This window comes from Anomaloglossus baeobatrachus, chromosome 5 (assembly GCF_048569485.1).
Source record: "Anomaloglossus baeobatrachus isolate aAnoBae1 chromosome 5, aAnoBae1.hap1, whole genome shotgun sequence".
Taxonomy (NCBI): Eukaryota; Metazoa; Chordata; class Amphibia; order Anura; family Aromobatidae; genus Anomaloglossus; species Anomaloglossus baeobatrachus.
Window position 1 is genome coordinate 400,131,276 of NC_134357.1, and position 17,970 is coordinate 400,149,245.

The following is a 17,970-nucleotide window of genomic DNA, read 5'->3' on the forward strand; positions in this document are numbered from 1 at the left end:
ACAGAAACTTCAGGCATGCCTGTTTTGTCACAGTCTGATCTTTTCTTTATTTGCTATGTTTGTTTAGGCAACAGGACAATTAAGGCCACGTCACACTAAGCAACATCGCTAGCAACATCGCTGCTGAGGCATGACTTTTGTGACGTAGCAGCGATGTTGCTAGTGATGTCGCTGTGTGTGACATCCAGCAACAACCTGGCCCCTGCTGTGAAGTCGCTGGTTGTTGCTGAATGTCCTGGTCCATTTTTTAGTTGTTGCTGTCCCGCTGTGAAGCACACATTGCTGTGTGTGACAACGAGAGAGCAACAACTGAATGTGCAGTGAGCAGGGAGCCGGCTTCTGCGGACGCTGGTAACCACGGTAAACATCGGGTAACCAAGAAGCCCTTACCTTGGTTACCCAATATTTACCTTCGTTACCAGCGTCTGCTGCTCTCACGCTGTCAGTGTCGGCTCGCTGCTCTCTGCACACGTAGCCGGACTACACATCGGGTAATTAACCTGATGTGTACTGTGGCTAGGAGTGCAGGGAACAGGGAGCCGGCACTGGCAGCGTGAGAGCGGCGGACGCTGGTAACGAAGGTAAATATCGGGTAACCAAGGTAAGGGCTTCTTGGTTACCCGATGTTTACCGTGGTTACCAGCGTCCGCAGAAGCCGGCTCCCTTCTGCCTGCACACGTAGCAAAGTACACATCGGGTAATTAACCTGATGTGTACTGTGTCTAGGTGTGCAGGGAGCCAGCGCTAAGCGGTGTGCGCTGGTAATCAAGGTAAATATCGGGTTGGTTACCCGATATTTACCTTAGTTACCAAGCGCAGCATGTTTCCACGCGTCGCTGCTGGCTGGGGGCTGGTCACTGGTTGCTGGTGAGATCTGCCTGTGTGACAGCTCACCAGCAACCCGTGTAGCGACGCTCCAGCGATCCCTGCCAGGTCAGGTTGCTGGTGGGATCGCTGGAGCGTCGCTTAGTGTGACGGTACCTTAATCATTACAGGACTAGAAACTCACAAGCACAGCATGACATTCCCCCTGACAAGTTCTCTGCTGTGACTGACACCTCACTGTCATTGTGCAATCTCTATAGAGAGCCTACTGTGAGGACAAGACAGCTCCCTGGGCTCAGCTACATGACTAATCCTAAAAATTCAGATTGTTTGAGAACGGCTGCAGCCGCTAATCTAATTGATATACCGTTGGATTCAGAATCTCCTTGCCTTTATCATGCTGCTCTCAGATGAGGTAGCAAAATGGCACATACAAACGCAGCTTGGCTTCATACAGCCCAGGTGAGGGGACGGCCCTATTTAGATCTGCTTTCCAGCTGCCTAGTACTCATTGATGCTAGATTTCCTTTTATGATCCTTTGTGGGTTTTTTCTACCCTGTGCAAACGGATACGTTGAGGACTGCACACAAACAAACAAGGGCCCTGTGCAGGAACAATAGATGGGCCCTTTGCAGCCCAAGAGCTCATCATAATGCCCAATTCCACTTGCTTTGGAGCTGATATTGGGCCCCCTGACCTCTTGGGCCCCCTGACCTCCTGGGCCTCTGTGCGTCTGCACAGGTTGCACCAATGATATGGCCTCCCCTGATAGTGCTAACATCTGCACTCTGGACCATAGCAGCAGATCACACATTGGAGACTTAATAAGTTGGTTGGCATCCTTGTTATTGTAGGCTTTTATACTTTTGTTTGCTGGTTCCCCAAATATAGGGCTTATAGTAACATCTATTCTCACCAGTAAAAGTTAATCGAAACAGTATAATATACTGCTTATTCCAAGCGACAAAATATTGAGCAGACTTAATTAAGTCCAGTCTATTGCTTCAGCCCTTAACGACAATCCTAGTTTGGTATGTGGCCCATTGGGAAGATTAATTTCTCACTTCTTTATTAGACTGTTGATTAACCAATATAAAATTGTTGTCCAACACTCAACTACTCACACAATATAATACCTAAAGACACCACAAATCTCTTGACAATGCTATCATTTTCTTTCTTTACATACTGTATATGCTTCTTACTTGTTTAGGAGATCGTCCCCTGCAAGCCGGGCATTGTCTATGTGCAGAACAGCCTGGGAATTCGCAATAGTAGCATTCAAAATCTGGAAAGGATGGCAGAAACTGAAGCTGAATATTTCAGATAAAGATCTCAAAGCCAAGTTTTATACGAAATATCAATTATTTTTGGTATATAAGTTACTGATATATAACATAATTGATTATTTTTAATTTTGATACAATTAAAAAAAAACAACTACCATAACTCCTATGGTTCTTAAAGTGATTCTCTTTTGGAAAATCATTTTTTTGTTAGAGGCGACTTTCAATGTTAAGCGGAAAACAATGTCTTCTACTATTGAGGTCCCTACAAATCTGTTTTATCCTGCGAGTAATATAGCATTATTTATTTCTTTTACTCACTTATATAGCTCACAATCTACATTACCTTTCAGTATGTCTTTGGAGTGCAGGAGGAATCTGGAGAACCCGGAGGAAACACAGGCAAAGAAGGGGAAAAAATACAAACTCCTTGTTGTCCTCAGTGGGATTTGTACCCAGGACCCCAGTGTTGAAATGCAACAATGCTAACCACTGAGCTGCCCACTGTACAGTGCTAACCACTGAGCCCCAATGCTGCCATTACACCATTTTAATTCAATAAATGTGTTGAACTAACGAAGCATAAACGTGCCAGATCCTCCAGAGCAGTTGCTACCTGCCCTGGCTAATAGATGAGGCTTGTGAGTGGGTATCCCATAATCACTGTTAACTCAGAATATCTAATTGTGACTTTGAACATGTTCTAAAAAAAAAACAACATTATTTTATATTCTTTAAAACAGTAAATTCTAGGTCACAATCTCAGGTCAAATGTAGGTATTGGCACATTTTTTGAGGCCACAGATCTGTCATTTTAAAGCGATCCTGCTATCTGATTCATGCTGCACAAACCACAGGCAGCATGAATCAGAGCCTGGCCGAACGATTGCAGCCAGGTATGTTTTTCTATGAAATGTTAAAGCGTTTCAAAGAAATAAACGATAAAGGTCCAGCCAGGGACCATAACCAGACTAATCTGGCATTGTCCCCAGCTGGCTCCAGCCTCCACCCCACACCATTGCAGGCTCTGATTTATGATGACAAGTTCACTTACACAACATCCTCCATTAATCTCTACCTGCAGACTTTCATTACCTCTTTTTGAAGCTCCTTAATAGTCTTCAAGTAATATTCGCAGTTTGGTAGCTCTTTTGGAGCATTTTTTTCATCCCATGTCTGTATTTTTCTTTCCAGTCGATTATTTTCTTCTTTCAGTTCTGCAACTTGTTCTAAATAATTTGCAAGCCGATCATTTAGAAGTGTCATGGTTTCTTTAGAGTTTGTGCTGAGCAAGCCTTCATTCTTCCACTCATTTTGACTTCGACCAGCTCTGAGACCATAGCTTTTGTGTACACTCTCAGATCCAAAGATATAACGAAAAGCATCCTGAGCTGTTCTCCTAAACTTTTTTCCACCAAGTACACTAAATGTCCCTGAACAGCCTCCATGGTATGGTAAGGACAACCTCCTTGACAGCTTTTTAGGGTCACCACCAAAATGATAAGTTCCTCTGAAGGATCCAGCAGAAGACCAAGCTTTCCTACCGCTGCTGCTCATGGTGATACAATAGTTATGTCCACGTAGGTTGTTAGAGATCTTATTTTAAATTAGAAAAAGGAAAACTTCAAGGTAAACTTCTTTTATAGCTCGTGTAGAGGGTGTCACATAGAGTAGAATGTTTTTATAGGAATTTTACAAGCGTCCGTCTCTACGCAAGTCCTATTCCCAGCTTCATCAAAGGTTTTTTATCTATATAAAATATTTTGTGTGTATCTAGGAAGATGAACATGAGACAAGGCGACACCCTGTGAGACACGAAAGTAAAGACTAGTTGTAGCTGTCAATAACTACACATTACAATATACTAAATCGCTAAGTATACACTGCTCACAGTGCAAGAATCTAGGTGTCTCATATAATATAATTTCATATTACTAGATTAATAACAGTGTGATAAATAGAAGGAGATTCATGACACAGAAATATAGATTCCATCATCCACACAATAGTTTGTGTGCAAATGCAGGTGTCTGTCTGTCTGCGCACACATGCATGCGTGGGTGTGTGTGTGTGTGTGTGTGTGTGTGCTGTGAGGTAGCGTGGTCAGCTGCGTAGCAGAAGACACGGGATCTAGGCACCAAGGGTCACAGTACACGGTTTATTGCACAAACCACAAGTCCAATACAGCATACACTTGTTTCTCTGGCAGATACTCAGGGAGTTGTGTTCACTCCCTCACACACTAGGGACCCACGCCCATGTTCCTGTTTCCTTTTAACCCTCACTTCAGCCTGTAGGGAAACAGGATTAACCCTGGAGTGGAGTTGCCTTCTATACATGGAGGGAGCACAACCGGGGCGAGACGTACCGGCCGGCATGGACCAGCCCGTTCACAGTCTCACATACCCCCCTCCCTCAGTTCAAGCGTGCGGGGTTGAACTCCCGCCATCAAACACGGGCCGCGGGACAAGGCATCGGCGTTGCCCTGCAACCTACCGGCCTGGTGTTCAACCGTAAAACAGAAGTTCTGCAGAGAAAGGAACCACCGGGTAACCCGGGCATTCCGTTCCTTGGCGGACCTCATCCAGACCAGCGGAGAGTGATCCGTCACCAAGCGAAACTGCCGTCCCAGCAGGTAGGGACTCCAAGGCCCACTTAATCGCCAGGCACTCCTTCTCCACTACGCTATAATTCCACTCAGAAGGGGTGAGCTTCCTACTCAAGAAGGTGACGGGGTGTTCCTCCCCCTGAACCACCTGAGACAGCACTGCCCCCAGGCCGACCTCAGAGGCATCAGTCTGTACTATGAACTCCTTCCGGAAATCAGGGTTGACAAGAACGGGCTGTCCGCACAGGACCCCCTTCAGGGCCCGGAAGGAGTCCTCGGCCTGCGGAGTCCAGCGCACCATGACGGACTTCTTGCCTTTGAGAAGGTCCGTCAAGGGGGCCGATAGTCCCGCAAAATCCTTTACAAACCTCCTGTAGTACCCCACAATACCCAGGAAAGCCCTAACCTGCTTTGTGGTCAGGGGTCTAGGCCACTTCTGGATCGCCTCCACTTTGTTAATTTGGGGCTTAATCACTCCTTGGCCTATTACGTAGCCCAAGTAGCGGGCTTCCGTGAGCCCCAACGCACATTTCTTGGGATTGGCTGTCAATCCGGCTGTTCGGAGCGCGTCCACCACCGCTTGTACCTGTTCCAAGTGGGTCTGCCAATCGGAGCTGTAAATAATGATGTCATCAAGGTACGCTGATGCATACGCCTGGTGGGGTTCCAGCACCAAGTCCATCAACCTCTGGAATGTGGCCGGAGCGCCGTGTAACCCAAAAGGCAAGACCACATAGTGGAAGAGACCCTCCGGCGTAACAAAAGCAGTTTTCTCCTTTGCAGACTCCGTCAGTGGCACCTGCCAGTACCCCTTGGTCAGGTCGAGCGTGGTGAAGTATCGCGCCTGTCCCAGCCTATCAATCAGCTCATCCACCCGGGGCATAGGGTAGAGATCGAACTTGGATATTTCGTTCAATCTCCTAAAGTCATTGCAGAACCTTAAGGAGCCATCGGGTTTTGGTATTAGGACAATAGGACTAGCCCATTCACTCCGGGATTTTTCGATGACCCCTAGTCGTAGCATTGTCTTCACTTCCTCTGATATGGCTTGTGTTCGAGCCTTCGGTACCCGGTATGACTTCAGGCGTACCTTCAGATGAGGCTCGGTGACAATGTCATGTCGTATCAGACTTGTCCTACCAGGCAGCTCGGAGAAGACCTCGGGGTTCTGCTGAACCAGCCGTCTGGCCTCTCGCCTCTGTTGCTTGGTGAGGGCTTCTCCAATCCTTACTTCCGGTTCGTCCTCTCCGGAGGGCGCTGGAGCCGGGGTTGAACGACCCGAAGAGAAGGGAGATGGGGAAAAATCAACCATCAGGCTTTCCCGTTTCTGCCAAGGTTTTAACAGGTTGACATGGTATATTTCTTCAGGTTTCCACCTACCGGGCTGCAATACCTTATAGTTGACTACCCCGCTTCTTTCCTTTATCTCGTAGGGGCCTTGCCACTGAGCCAGGAATTTACTCTCCGCCGTGGGGATTAATACCAACACCCGATCCCCGGGTTTAAAGGTCCGCACGGTGGCTTGTCTATTGTAGCGGCCGCTTTGCGCGGCCTGAGCCTCCTGTAAATGCTCCTTCACAATTGGCATGACCGCGCTTATGCGGTTCTGCATTCCTAAAATGTGTTCAATGACACTTTTATGGGGGGTGGACTCCTGCTCCCAGGTTTCTTTTGCCAGGTCCAACAATCCCCGGGGATGTCGCCCGTATAACAACTCAAAAGGCGAAAACCCCGTGGATGCCTGTGGCACCTCTCGGATGGCAAACATCAAATAGGGAAGCATCATATCCCAGTCTTTCCCGTCTTTTGCAATCACCCTTTTGAGCATGGTTTTCAGGGTTTTATTGAAACGCTCGACTAAACCGTCCGTTTGAGGATGATACACAGACGTACGCAACTGCTTGATCTGGAGTAGCCGGCATAGCTCTTTGGTCACTTTAGACATGAATGGGGTCCCCTGATCCGTAAGGATCTCCTTGGGCAACCCCACCCGGCAGAACACAGCAAACAACTCCCGAGCTATAAGCTTTGCTGCAGTATGTTTGAGAGGTATCGCCTCGGGATACCGGGTGGCATAGTCAACGATCACTAGGATGTGTTGGTGCCCTCGAGCGGACTTTATGAGGGGCCCCACCAGATCCATCCCTATCCGTTCAAAAGGGACTTCTATAATGGGTAAGGGCACCAACGGACTGCGAAAGTGGGCCAGGGGTGTGGTAAGCTGACACTCCGGGCAGGTTTCACAGAACCGTTTTACCTCCCCGAAGACCCCGGGCCAATAGAACCTTTGCAATATTCGCTCCTGCGTTTTCTTGACCCCTAGGTGGCCACTCATCAGGTGTTTATGAGCCAAGTCGAGGACCCGCCGGCGATACGGCTGGGGCACCACCAACTGCTCTACCCCCACGCCCCTTATTTCATCTACCCGGTAGAGTAAATCCTGCTTAAGGGCGAAATGGGGGTACCTTACCTGGGCACCGGGTAGCTGTGCCACCCCGTCAACCACTGTCACCCAACTCCGGGCATGTATTAATGTAGGGTCCTGGAGTTGGGCTGTCCCAAACGTATCCGGGGACGCCTCCAACTCCGGGATGGGCTCGACCATCTCAGCCTCTCCTGCCAATACCTCTAGGGGCGACCTATCGGGTTCACACTCTGTCCCTATCATGGGGACCCCTACGGCAGGCGTCCCGGATTCGGGATTGTCGGGCTCAGGTCCCGGACTGTCCAATACCTGAAGGGACTTAGGAGGCCCCTTCCATAGAGTCCAAAAATACGGCAGATCCCTTCCTAGGATCACGTCATAGGGAAGAGAGTTCATAAGTCCCACCTCATGTTGCACCTGTCCGCAGGGTGCTGTGATGGTGACAACCCCCGTTGGATAGTCTCGTCGGTCCCCATGTATGCAAACCACCCCCACGGTACGTCCTGTGGCCTTTATGTTAGCCCTTAGGGTTGATCGCACAAGGGTCACTGTAATACTTATATATGTTCTGAGGATTTCGATAGCGTAGGGCAATGACAATCAGAGACGAGTTCTTGGTACAAGATATTTTATAATATGTAACCACGGTAGATACACAACGGAAAACACAGCGGTACAAATACACAAATACCTTCCCGAAAACGGAGCGAAGGGAATTCCCGGGGCCACGCACCGGACTCCCCCAGGGAGACCACCAGAGCGAACCCCTATACAGGGACTGTCCGGCAATCACCCCGGAAGGCCTAAATGCGCAGCAGCCGGGACACAAGGGGTAAGCGGTAAAAGTCCAGGAGTGTCCGTACGGGATGATTGTCCAGAGTGGTTACGAACCAGAGAGAACCGGGCAGAGTGCTGACCGAAGATGGCAGAAGGAATCCGGGCACAGCTTTGAGAAACCGGGTAAGGTCCAGAGTCGGTCGGTCAGTAGTCTTTAGGAGGATCCAAAGGTAATCAGGATTAGCAGCAGCAAAGCAGGAGCACACAGCAAGCAGTATACTCAGGCACTGGACTAGGCTTAGAGGCGGCCTTTTAAGCAGCTGGACAGGAAGTAGGGCAACAGAACAGTAAACTCCATGTTAACCGAGGGCAAGCTCATTCAAAAGAGAACTGGAAAACCTGGAAACCTGACAGTCACTAAGCTTCCGGAATCCAACAAGCCTGTAACCGGACGTCCATTCACCTGTATTTGGCACAAGTGGGGCTCAGTCTCCGGGGAGACAAGGTCCGCGGTATATACCGCCTGAGCATACATTGAACCCCGCCGGGTAACCCCACAATCCATGGGCTCCGTGGTGAGTGGACACTGGGCCTCCATATGTCCCACCCGCTGGCACCGCCAACATCTAATAGGGAAGGATACCTCCTTGACGAGTTGTCGTTTAGGGTACATAGCCTTCCGGACCGCAGGGACGGCGGGCGCGACCTCAGACAGGACGGTAACGGACTCCCGCACCGTTGTCAGCGATGGGTCCTTGGCCCGAGGCTTGGAGGGGCCGGACCGACGGGCGGCACGCAAAGTCTCAGTGTCCCGTATCAAGTCCTGCGTAGCCACATGCCGCTCCACCAGACCTACTAATTGGTCCAAGGTACTTGGGTCGCCCTGTCCTACCCACCGTTGAATGGTGACGGGTAAGGTACGCACAAAGCGATCCACCACTACCCTTTCCACCATTTGCACAGGGCTCAGAGTGTCAGGCTGCAACCACTTCTTTACCAGATGCAACAAGTCATAGGCCTGGGAGCGTACGGGTTTGGCTTCCTCATAGAACCACTGATTTACCCGCTGAGCCCTTTCATAGGTATTCACCCCCAACCGAGCAAGTATTTCGGCTTTCAGGGTCACATAGTCTATGGCGTCCTCGGTACAGAGGTCCAGGTATGCTTTTTGGGGCTCCCCCGTCAGATAGGGCGACAATACCTCAGCCCACTGGGGGGTCGGTAACTTTTCCCGCTCGGCCACCCGCTCAAACACCGCCAGGAACGCTTCCACATCATCCCCCGGGGTCATCTTTTGCAACGCTTGTCTCACCGTTTTCCGGACGCTGCCGTCGTCACCCGGTCCCGGGGTTGTTGCTGCCGGTCCGCAGCGGATCACCTTGGCCAGGAGAACCATCTGTTCTTGGTGTCTTTGTTCCTGCAATTGCAAGGCTTGCTGCTGACGTGCATTGGCCTGAACCAGCTGCTTTAGTATGTCCTCCATGGCGTCGCCGGGTTTGGGCTGTAGTATAGCCGCTTGAATCCAGGACATGTGCTACCAGGTCACCAGAAATGGAAGCTACACCTCACCGGGCTGGCATGCCCGCCGATTCTCCACCATATGTGAGGTAGCGTGGTCGGCTGCGTAGCAGAAGACACGGGATCTAGGCACCAAGGGTCACAGCACACGGTTTATTGCACAAACCACAAGTCCAATACAGCATACACTTGTTTCTCCGGCAGATACTCAGGGAGTTGTGTTCACTCCCTCACACACTAGGGACCCACGCCCATGTTCCTGTTTCCTTTTAACCCTCACTTCAGCCTGTAGGGAAACAGGATTAACCCTGGAGTGGAGTTGCCTTCTATACATGGAGGGAGCACAACCGGGGCGAGACGTACCGGCCGTCATGGACCAGCCCGGTCACAGTCTCACAGTGCATATGCATGTGTGTGTATCTGAATGTGTACACATGCATATAGAGTTGAAACAAGAAGTTTACATCCACTATCTAAAAAGAAAAGGGCTGTAGCGAGGGCACAGCCTTAGCGGAAGAGTGGACATGAGAGGTGTTTGTAAGGCCAGGCACATATGGGGTTAATTGGGACTTTGGAGAAGGAGAAGGGGGAGGGTTTTAGCAAGGAGGGGGGTTGGGGCTGAGCAACAAGTTGGAGGAGGATTAGGGATTTGAGTAAGTCACGTGGTGAAGGGGTCTGAGATTAAAAAAAAAAATATATATATATATATATATATATATATATTACAAAGTGTTACAGTGATTATACTCTATTTACATTCTTGTTTTAAGTTATGTTTATTGTCATGGCAGCGGAGGTGAGAACGGTTTCCGGGGAACATGTTAAAAGTTGGGACAGCACTGTGACAATGGTCAGCCCCGAGTCGGTGTGGTGCGACTGGGGATGGTGTCTGGTGCTGTTTCCTAAGTGGTTTAGGCCATCCAGGATCTCCTCAAAGAAAAATTAGGGTTAAGAAGGTTTAACAGGTTTAATATGGTATTAATTGTTATTAAAAAAAGGCTGCTGTGGCCGTATATTTCCATCGTCACTCAGCGTTTGTGTTGTTATTTGTGCATGGGGACACTTTACAATACCCTAGTCAAGACCCATCTGCATGTTTTTTTCATTATCTGACATGAAATCAGAATGAACCTTTCATGCTTTAGGTCAATTAGGAACCAAAATTATTAATATTTGCCAAATGCCAGAATAATGAGAGAGAGAGAATGTTTTAAGGCATTTTTATTACTTTCTGCAAAGTCAAACGTTTAGATACATTTCATTACTTTTGGTACATTTGCCCGTAAACTGTATGACCTGGGTCTAATGTTTTGGATATCCTTCCATAAGCTTCTCACAATAGTTGTTAGGAATTTGGGCCCATTCCTCCTGACAGAACAGGCATAACTGAACCATGTTTGTAGGTCATCTTGCTCGTACCTGCCTTTTCAGCTTTGCCATAAAATTTCAATAGGATTGAGATCAGGACTTTGTGATGGCCACTCCAAAACATTGACTTTGTTATCCTTAAGCCACTTTGTAACCAGTTTGGCAGTATGCCTCGGGTCATTGTCCATTTGGAAGACCCATTTCCACCCAAGTTTTTAGTTACTGGCTGATGTCTTGAGATGTTGCTTCAGTATTGCCACATAATCTTCTTTCCTCATGATTTCTTCTATTGTGTGAAATGCAGCAAAACAACCCCACAACATGATGCTGCCACCCCCATGTTTCACAGTTGGGATGGTGTTCTTAGGCATCTAATCTTCTCCGTTTTTCCTCCAGTTGTAATGATGGCAATTATGGCAAAACAGTTCAATTTTTGTTTTGTCAGACCACAGGACGTGTCTCCAAAAATGAAGGTATTTGTTCCTGTGTGCATTTGCAAGCATTATTCTAGCCTGTTTAAGTTTCTTTTGGAGTAATGGATTCTTCCTGGCAGAGTGGCCTTCCAGCCAATGTTGATACAGTACTTGTTTCACTGTGGATAATGACACAATCTTACCAGCTTCTGCTAGCATCTTCACAACGTCTTTTGCTTTTGTTCTTGAGTTGATATGCACATGTCTGACCAAAGCACATTCATCTCTGGTACACAGAACCCATCTCCTTCCTGAGTGGTATGATAGCTGGACATTCCTATCTTGTTTGTACTTGCGTATAACTGTTTGTACAGATGAACAATGCACCTTCAGGTATCTGAAAATTGCACCCAATGATGATCCAAACTTGTGCAAGTCCACAATTCTCTTCGTGAGATCTTGGCTGATTTATTTTGACTTTCACATGATGCTACACAAATAAGCAGTGTGTTTCAGGTGTGCATTAAAATACATCCACAGGTGTGTCTCTAATTAACTCAGATGTTGCCAATAAACCTATCAGACGCTTCCAAAGACATGATAGTGTGATGCCCCTTTTCCTGGTGCAGGATTCTCTCCTCTTTGGTCCTCTATCACAAAGCCTAGTCACCCCACCATGACAATAGGGACACACCAGTGGGCGTGGCCAAGCAGATGGTGACACCCACCTAGGGGTTCTGAGGTGTTATGGGAGGGGCCAGTTTTCAGTCAGAGAGTGACAGTTGAAGTGGACGGTTGACGAAAAAGTGAGAGTTGGCGTCGGAGAGTGACGGTTGTCAAGAGTTGGAGCTCCTGAGCTGACAGAGGACTAGGTCGTAGTCAGTGGACAAGGCCACAGGCGACGGAAATCCGGTCGTGGGAGACCTTAAGTGGATCAGGGCAGGGTTGTAGCCCGCCGGTATCGACAGCGGGAATCCGGTCCGGAGCTGTGCACAGACAGGGTGCCTGGACCCTAGGGTGAGGAGCAGCTTCAAGCCACTTTCCAATTAACCAGCTTTCAGGTCTCATCCCACAGGAGGACCAGATAGAGCGAGACAGAAGCCCAATGAGGGGGATAGGACTCTGCAATTGCCTGCTAAGATCCCACGGGTCAGTTCTCGCGGGCCACAGCTCCCAAAAGATAGTAACACCGGGGGTGGACTTCCCCGTTCCACACGTAGTGGTCACAGTAAAAACATTAAATACAAGGTGCAGGAGGAAGGGCCCTTGTTCCACCGTACTGGGGTGCGGGATCCGAATGCACCCTCCCAAGGCGACCGGCCACTGGCAGTTTGGTTTACCATCTGGACTCTGTGTCAGGTTATTTCAGGAACTGTGAGTACACCTATACCATCCGCCCCAACCCTGCAGACTGTACCCTCCTCCCGACATCTCACCTGTATTGGGATACCCCGGGACAACACCTCACCTACCCGTGGAGGTGAGGGAACAACATCTAGCTGATCCACTCCATCAGTCCCGGGCATCACTTCCAGCAGCAGCGGCAGTGTTACTACAATCACCGCATACCACGAGTGGCGTCACTGACAAACTTTTCCCAAACTTTTCTCTGTCCCCCGCCTGCAACAACTTGGTGTCACGAACAGGATACTTACCCTATCCACTAACCTGGGTGAAGTGCGCCTTTCTTGGACTGTTGACCCTTGAAACGCTGCAATTTTTCAGACCGCCGCCATCTTGCCCTCCATTTCGGTGCCAAAAAGGACAACCTCACCATCTTCATCCCTGAAAGAGCGCGAGTACTGAGCCCCGCCCATCTTCCTGTGAACGCAGCCAGAACCCAGTGACCTCCGGAGCAGGAATTAGCAAAGGACAGTGGGTCCCGCGAGACTGCTGTTGAAAACCAAGGGGGAGGGCAGGAGAGCGGTATTTGACCAGAACTGATAAAGTGCAGGGACGCCAGGACTCTGCATAAACCCGTTCCTGGACACCAAGACAGCAGGATGTCAGCGCAGCCCAGCAGAGGGTGCCCAGAAGATCTGATTCCCGGAATCGCTGACTGGGTGGAGGAGCAGGCCAGAAAGATATGCCGAAGGGTCAAGGCCCAAGCATACCTAATGATGTCGGAGTGGATGTCGGAGATGAAGGACCTGGCCACAACTGTCCGGGCACGTGAAGCGGAGGTGGCCTCTGAGGATTAGGTAAGCGGATACCCATGCCCCTATGTTCCCCAGGAACTGGCCTGCATAGCTGAGGGGTCCGGACTGCTTCCGTCCGCCACGCTACCTCCCTCACTGCCCATGCCAGCGGCCAATGTCCCGACCAACCCGTTGCTTCCACCCGTGGCCAAGGAACCCGCGGCATCAGAGGAGGATCCAGCTACCAGGTCTTCAGGCCTTGATCTCACCGCATCCCTGGCACCTGTCCCAGTCTTCATCACAGCTGCACCACTGGTGCCATCCAAACCGCCGGAGGATCCGATTACTGAGTCCTCAGGTCCTGATCTCACCGCCCCAGCAGCCGTGCCGGCTGTGGAACAGCTGATGAGTGCCTGCAGAGGAAAAGAGCAGCCTGCTGATGTGTGGGGCCCGCACCGAAATTAAGGGTTGCTGGTTGCCGGCGTTGAGGACATCCGAGTGGCCCTGGCTCCTGAGCAAAAGGAGGAGCACGAGAGCCCTACCCCAAATTGGGAGCAGCAGCAGCTCCGAGGAAAGATTGCCACCCGGGAGAGAATGAAGGCATAGGTGATTGCCCGGACCCACCAGGAAGAGGACTGTTTGCAGCAGGCCCCTTTCCGGGTCAGGGGCCCGACGTACCAAGGACATGTCTGCCATTTTGACCCCCGAAAGGGATGGGGGTTTATCTACGAACCGGGACTGGAAGCCAAAATTTTTGTGTCCTGGAGGGATGTGGCCCCTCGTTTACCTACCAGACATCCACATCGGGATCTGGAATCCGGAGACTTGGTGAGATACACCCGTCATTGTGGAGAGCGGGGGTGGTTTGCCCTTGACGTGCACAAATGGGTAAGGGATGATGGAGATTCATGCCCCGCCTCCCACCACTACCAAGATGACCAGAAGGAGTAATATGGTAGCAGAACCTGGCTACCTCCTTTCCCTTGTTTGAACCCCACTTTACTCTTTGTTTTTAATGGACCATGACCTCAGGACTGGAAGAGGCCACCCAAAAACTTTCTTGGGCTCTTGTGAATACCCCCCATTTGCCTTCTTATTCCTCTGCCCGCCAGGACTGTGACACCCACTGGAGAGGACTGATTGGAGGAAGGGCCTGCCGTGGAGTCAGCCGAGGTCCAATCACTAATTAAACCGGTGGCTAACCTCCAGGCCAGAGGGTTCTGGGACACTGGGACTCTTTGGGGTGGACTGGTGGAATAGAATTGTTTTGCAACGTTTAAGTAATGTGCCTCCCTTGCTGGGGATGAAATGTTTAATGCTATACCTTTTACCTTTCAGAAGCAGTTTAATAAAAAGCCAGTGGCTGGACAGCCCGAGGACGGGCTGTGTTCTACCAAGGGGTAGTGTGACGCCCTGACAAAATCAGGGTGTCACAGAAGACTGCACCCCCCCTTCCAGGTGCAGGATTCTCTCCTCTTCGGTCCTCCATCACAATCCCCATCCAGGTACAAACACCGGCCAGCAAAACCTAGTCACCCCACCATGACAATAGGGACACACCAGTGGGCGGGGCCAAGTGGATGGCGACGCCCACCTAGCGGTTCTGAGGTGTTATGGGAGGGGCCAGTTTTCAGTCAGAGCGTGACAGTTGAAGTGTCAGAGAGTGACGGTTGTCAGGAGTTGGAGCTCCTGAGCTGACAGCGGACTAGGTGGCAGTCAGTGGACAAGGCCACAGGCAACAAAGATCCGGTCGCGGGAGACCTTAAGTCGACCAGGGTTTTGTTGTAGCCCGCCTGTATCGACAGCGGGAATCCGGTCCGGAGCCGTGCACAGACAGGGTGCCTGAACCCTAGGGCTTGGAGTAGCTTCAAGCCCCTTTCCAATTAACCAGCCGGGGACAAGATTTCAGGTCTCGTCCCACAGGAGGCTGAGATAGAGCGAGACAGAAGCCCAACGAGGGGGATAGGGCTCCGCAATTGGCTGCTAATGCCACGCCCCAGGCCCTTGGGATACTCGGTAATGGGCATTGGATAACGGGGATCACTGTCACAGGTGGCCATGCCCGGTTCCGTGACCTGTGCACTCGGTAACAGGGTTATTTTGTATGTCACTCGTGATGCCACTGGCGGGTTGCGGTAATAAGATGTCCCGCCGCTGCTCTGGTTTTAGGGACAGATGGTTTAGCAGCAAGTGTGTTCGCACTCTCCGCCAATAGGGGCTTAAGTCCCATGTAGGTGTGCTGCGCCTTGTGTTGCGCCAGTAATAGACACGACACAGTTCTTGCAGATTAACTGGTATTTACTCACTGGATGTTGCAAGTGCAGTTTGGTATGGCTGGTCAACCAACTTTCCTTTGTCCCAGTGCTGACTTGAGACCAATTTGAGCCCTCCGTGCACATAAAGAGCTGATGGTCCCCTTGCCTGAAGCTGTCGGTGACCTGCGGCGCTCTGCTCCTTTTCTTTCCAGGCCCAGTATGACAGGCCTCGCGGTCCCTTGTGGGGTAGGCTACTTCTCAGTCCCCTCTCCCGGGTCCTATATATGAGGCTGTGTCCCTGAGCCTATGAGTGGTGTGGTACCCTGGAAGTCACCACACACGGCTGGATCAGCAGACCGCCTGGAGCTGTCGTCTACTCTGGGGTCCAGTACCCCGTCGTGCATAGTACCTGGGATCTGTCTACCCTCAGGCTACTACCTCCTAGTAGCCCTTTGGGGTCTCCTCACAATCCTTACACCTCTCTCACTCACTGGCTCCTTTTAACTGTCGTTTTTCCTCTGCCTACTCTGCCTAGCAACCCCTGTTGCTTCCCACAAGCCACGCCCCTTCCCCAGGCTAACAGCTAAGGGATTGGTTCTTACATCTGCCCACTGCTAACCCTCTACATGCTGCGCCCAGTTCTCAGGGAATGTGCCCCTACCTGTGTGTGAGGTGTGGGTTGTCAGCAGAGGGCGTTCCGGAAAGCCATAGGATCCTGCAGACCACTGGGGTAGCATATCCCAGGGTGCTGCACTAAGATCCCACGGGTCAGTTCTCGTGGGCCACAGCTCCCAAAAGACAGTAACACCAGGAGTGGACTTCCCCGTTCCACACGTAGTGGTCACAGTAAAAACATTAAATACAAGGTGCAGGAGGAAGGGCCCTTGTTCCACCGTACTGGGGTGCGGAATCCGAATGCACCCTCCCAAGGCGACCGGCCACTGGCAATTTGGTTTACCATCTGGACTCTGTGTCAGGTTATTTCAGGACCTGTGAGTACACCAACACCATCGGTCCAACCCTGCAAACTGTACCCTCCTCCCGACATCTCACCTGTATTGGGATACCCCGGGACAACACCTCCCCTACCCGTGGAGGGAACAACATCTATCTGCCCCACTCCATCAGTCCTGGGCATCAATTCCAGCAGCAGCAGCGGTGTTGCTACAATCACCGCATACCACGGGTGGCGTCACTGACAAACTTTTCCCATATAATAAACAAATACCCCCCTTTTTCACTTACGGGCGATGGATGGGTGCTCAGGCCCGGGTCCGGCTTCCCCTCGAGCCACCGCAACGACCCCGGATCTGAGCGTCTCGAGCAGCCCCCTGCTGCGGTCTGTGCCCCGCCCGCAACAATATCATCATATGGGCTCTACCAAATTGCTTAAAGGCATAGTACTCTTAAGGGTGCTTTACACGTTGTGACATCGCTAGTGATAGCTAGCGATGTCGTGCGCGATAGCGCCCGCCCCCGTCGCTCGTGCGACATTTGGTGCTCACTGCCATAGCAAACATTATCGCTATGGCAGCGTCACATGCACATACCTTGACAGAGACGTTGCTATGACCGCCGAACAATCCCTCCTTCAAGGGGAGGGGCGTTCGGCGTCATAGCGACATCACTGCAGCGTCACTAAGTGGCCGGCCAATAAAAGCGGAGGAGCGGAGATGATCGGGATGTAACATCCCGCCCACCTCCTTCCTTCCACATTGCCGGTAGACGCAGGTAAGGAGATGTTCGTCGCTCCTGCGGTGTCACACATAGCAATGTGTGATGCCGCAGGAACGACGAACAACATCGTACCTGTGGCAGCAGCGATATTAAGGAAAGGAGCAACGTGTCAACAATCACCGTTTTTGAACGATTTTGCGATCGTTGATCGTCGCTCCTTGGTGTCACACGCTGCGATGTCGCTACCGGCGCCGGATGTGCGTCACTAACGACGTGACCCTGACGATATATCGTTAGCGATATTGCAGCGTGTAACGCACCTTTTAGTGAAGTGAGTGTGAATGGCTCCACCTTTGGAAGTGAGTGTGAATGGCTCCACCTGCACCTGTGTTGCCTCCACCTAGTGGGGGTTTAGCTGTATCCTGCTGGAGTAGTAGTAGTCTTATGGCCTGAGCAATACACAGCTGCAATTCCATATTGCTGTAAGTAATGATATTCTTTTTTGCTTTTTTATATTTTATATAGTGTAGGGACCTACATGCATGAGGTTCCCGTGACAAGGGTTGTAGGCTTACGTCTTATGGCCATAACGCTAACAAAAAACCTCAAAAACTTTTTTTGTACAGGATATAGCCAGGCCCCTTTTTGTTAGGCCTTGTTATCAGAGTTTCTGTCCCTA

At 50.6% G+C, this 17,970-nt stretch overlaps 1 protein-coding gene across 1 annotated transcript in view; it reads right to left on the minus strand.

The window, feature by feature from the left end:
• The window catches only part of LOC142311622 (keratin, type I cytoskeletal 19-like), a 43,245-nt gene extending 39,542 nt beyond the window's left edge, over positions 1–3,703 (minus strand). The window contains exons 1-2 of the mRNA XM_075350184.1: positions 3,208–3,703; positions 2,032–2,114 (exon numbers count right to left, since the gene is read on the minus strand). Of these exons, the coding sequence (XP_075206299.1) occupies positions 2,032–2,114; positions 3,208–3,669 (545 nt within the window). The 5' untranslated portion in view covers positions 3,670–3,703. The remainder of the gene's footprint in view (positions 1–2,031; positions 2,115–3,207) is intronic.
• Between the last annotated feature and the right edge of the window lie 14,267 nt (positions 3,704–17,970).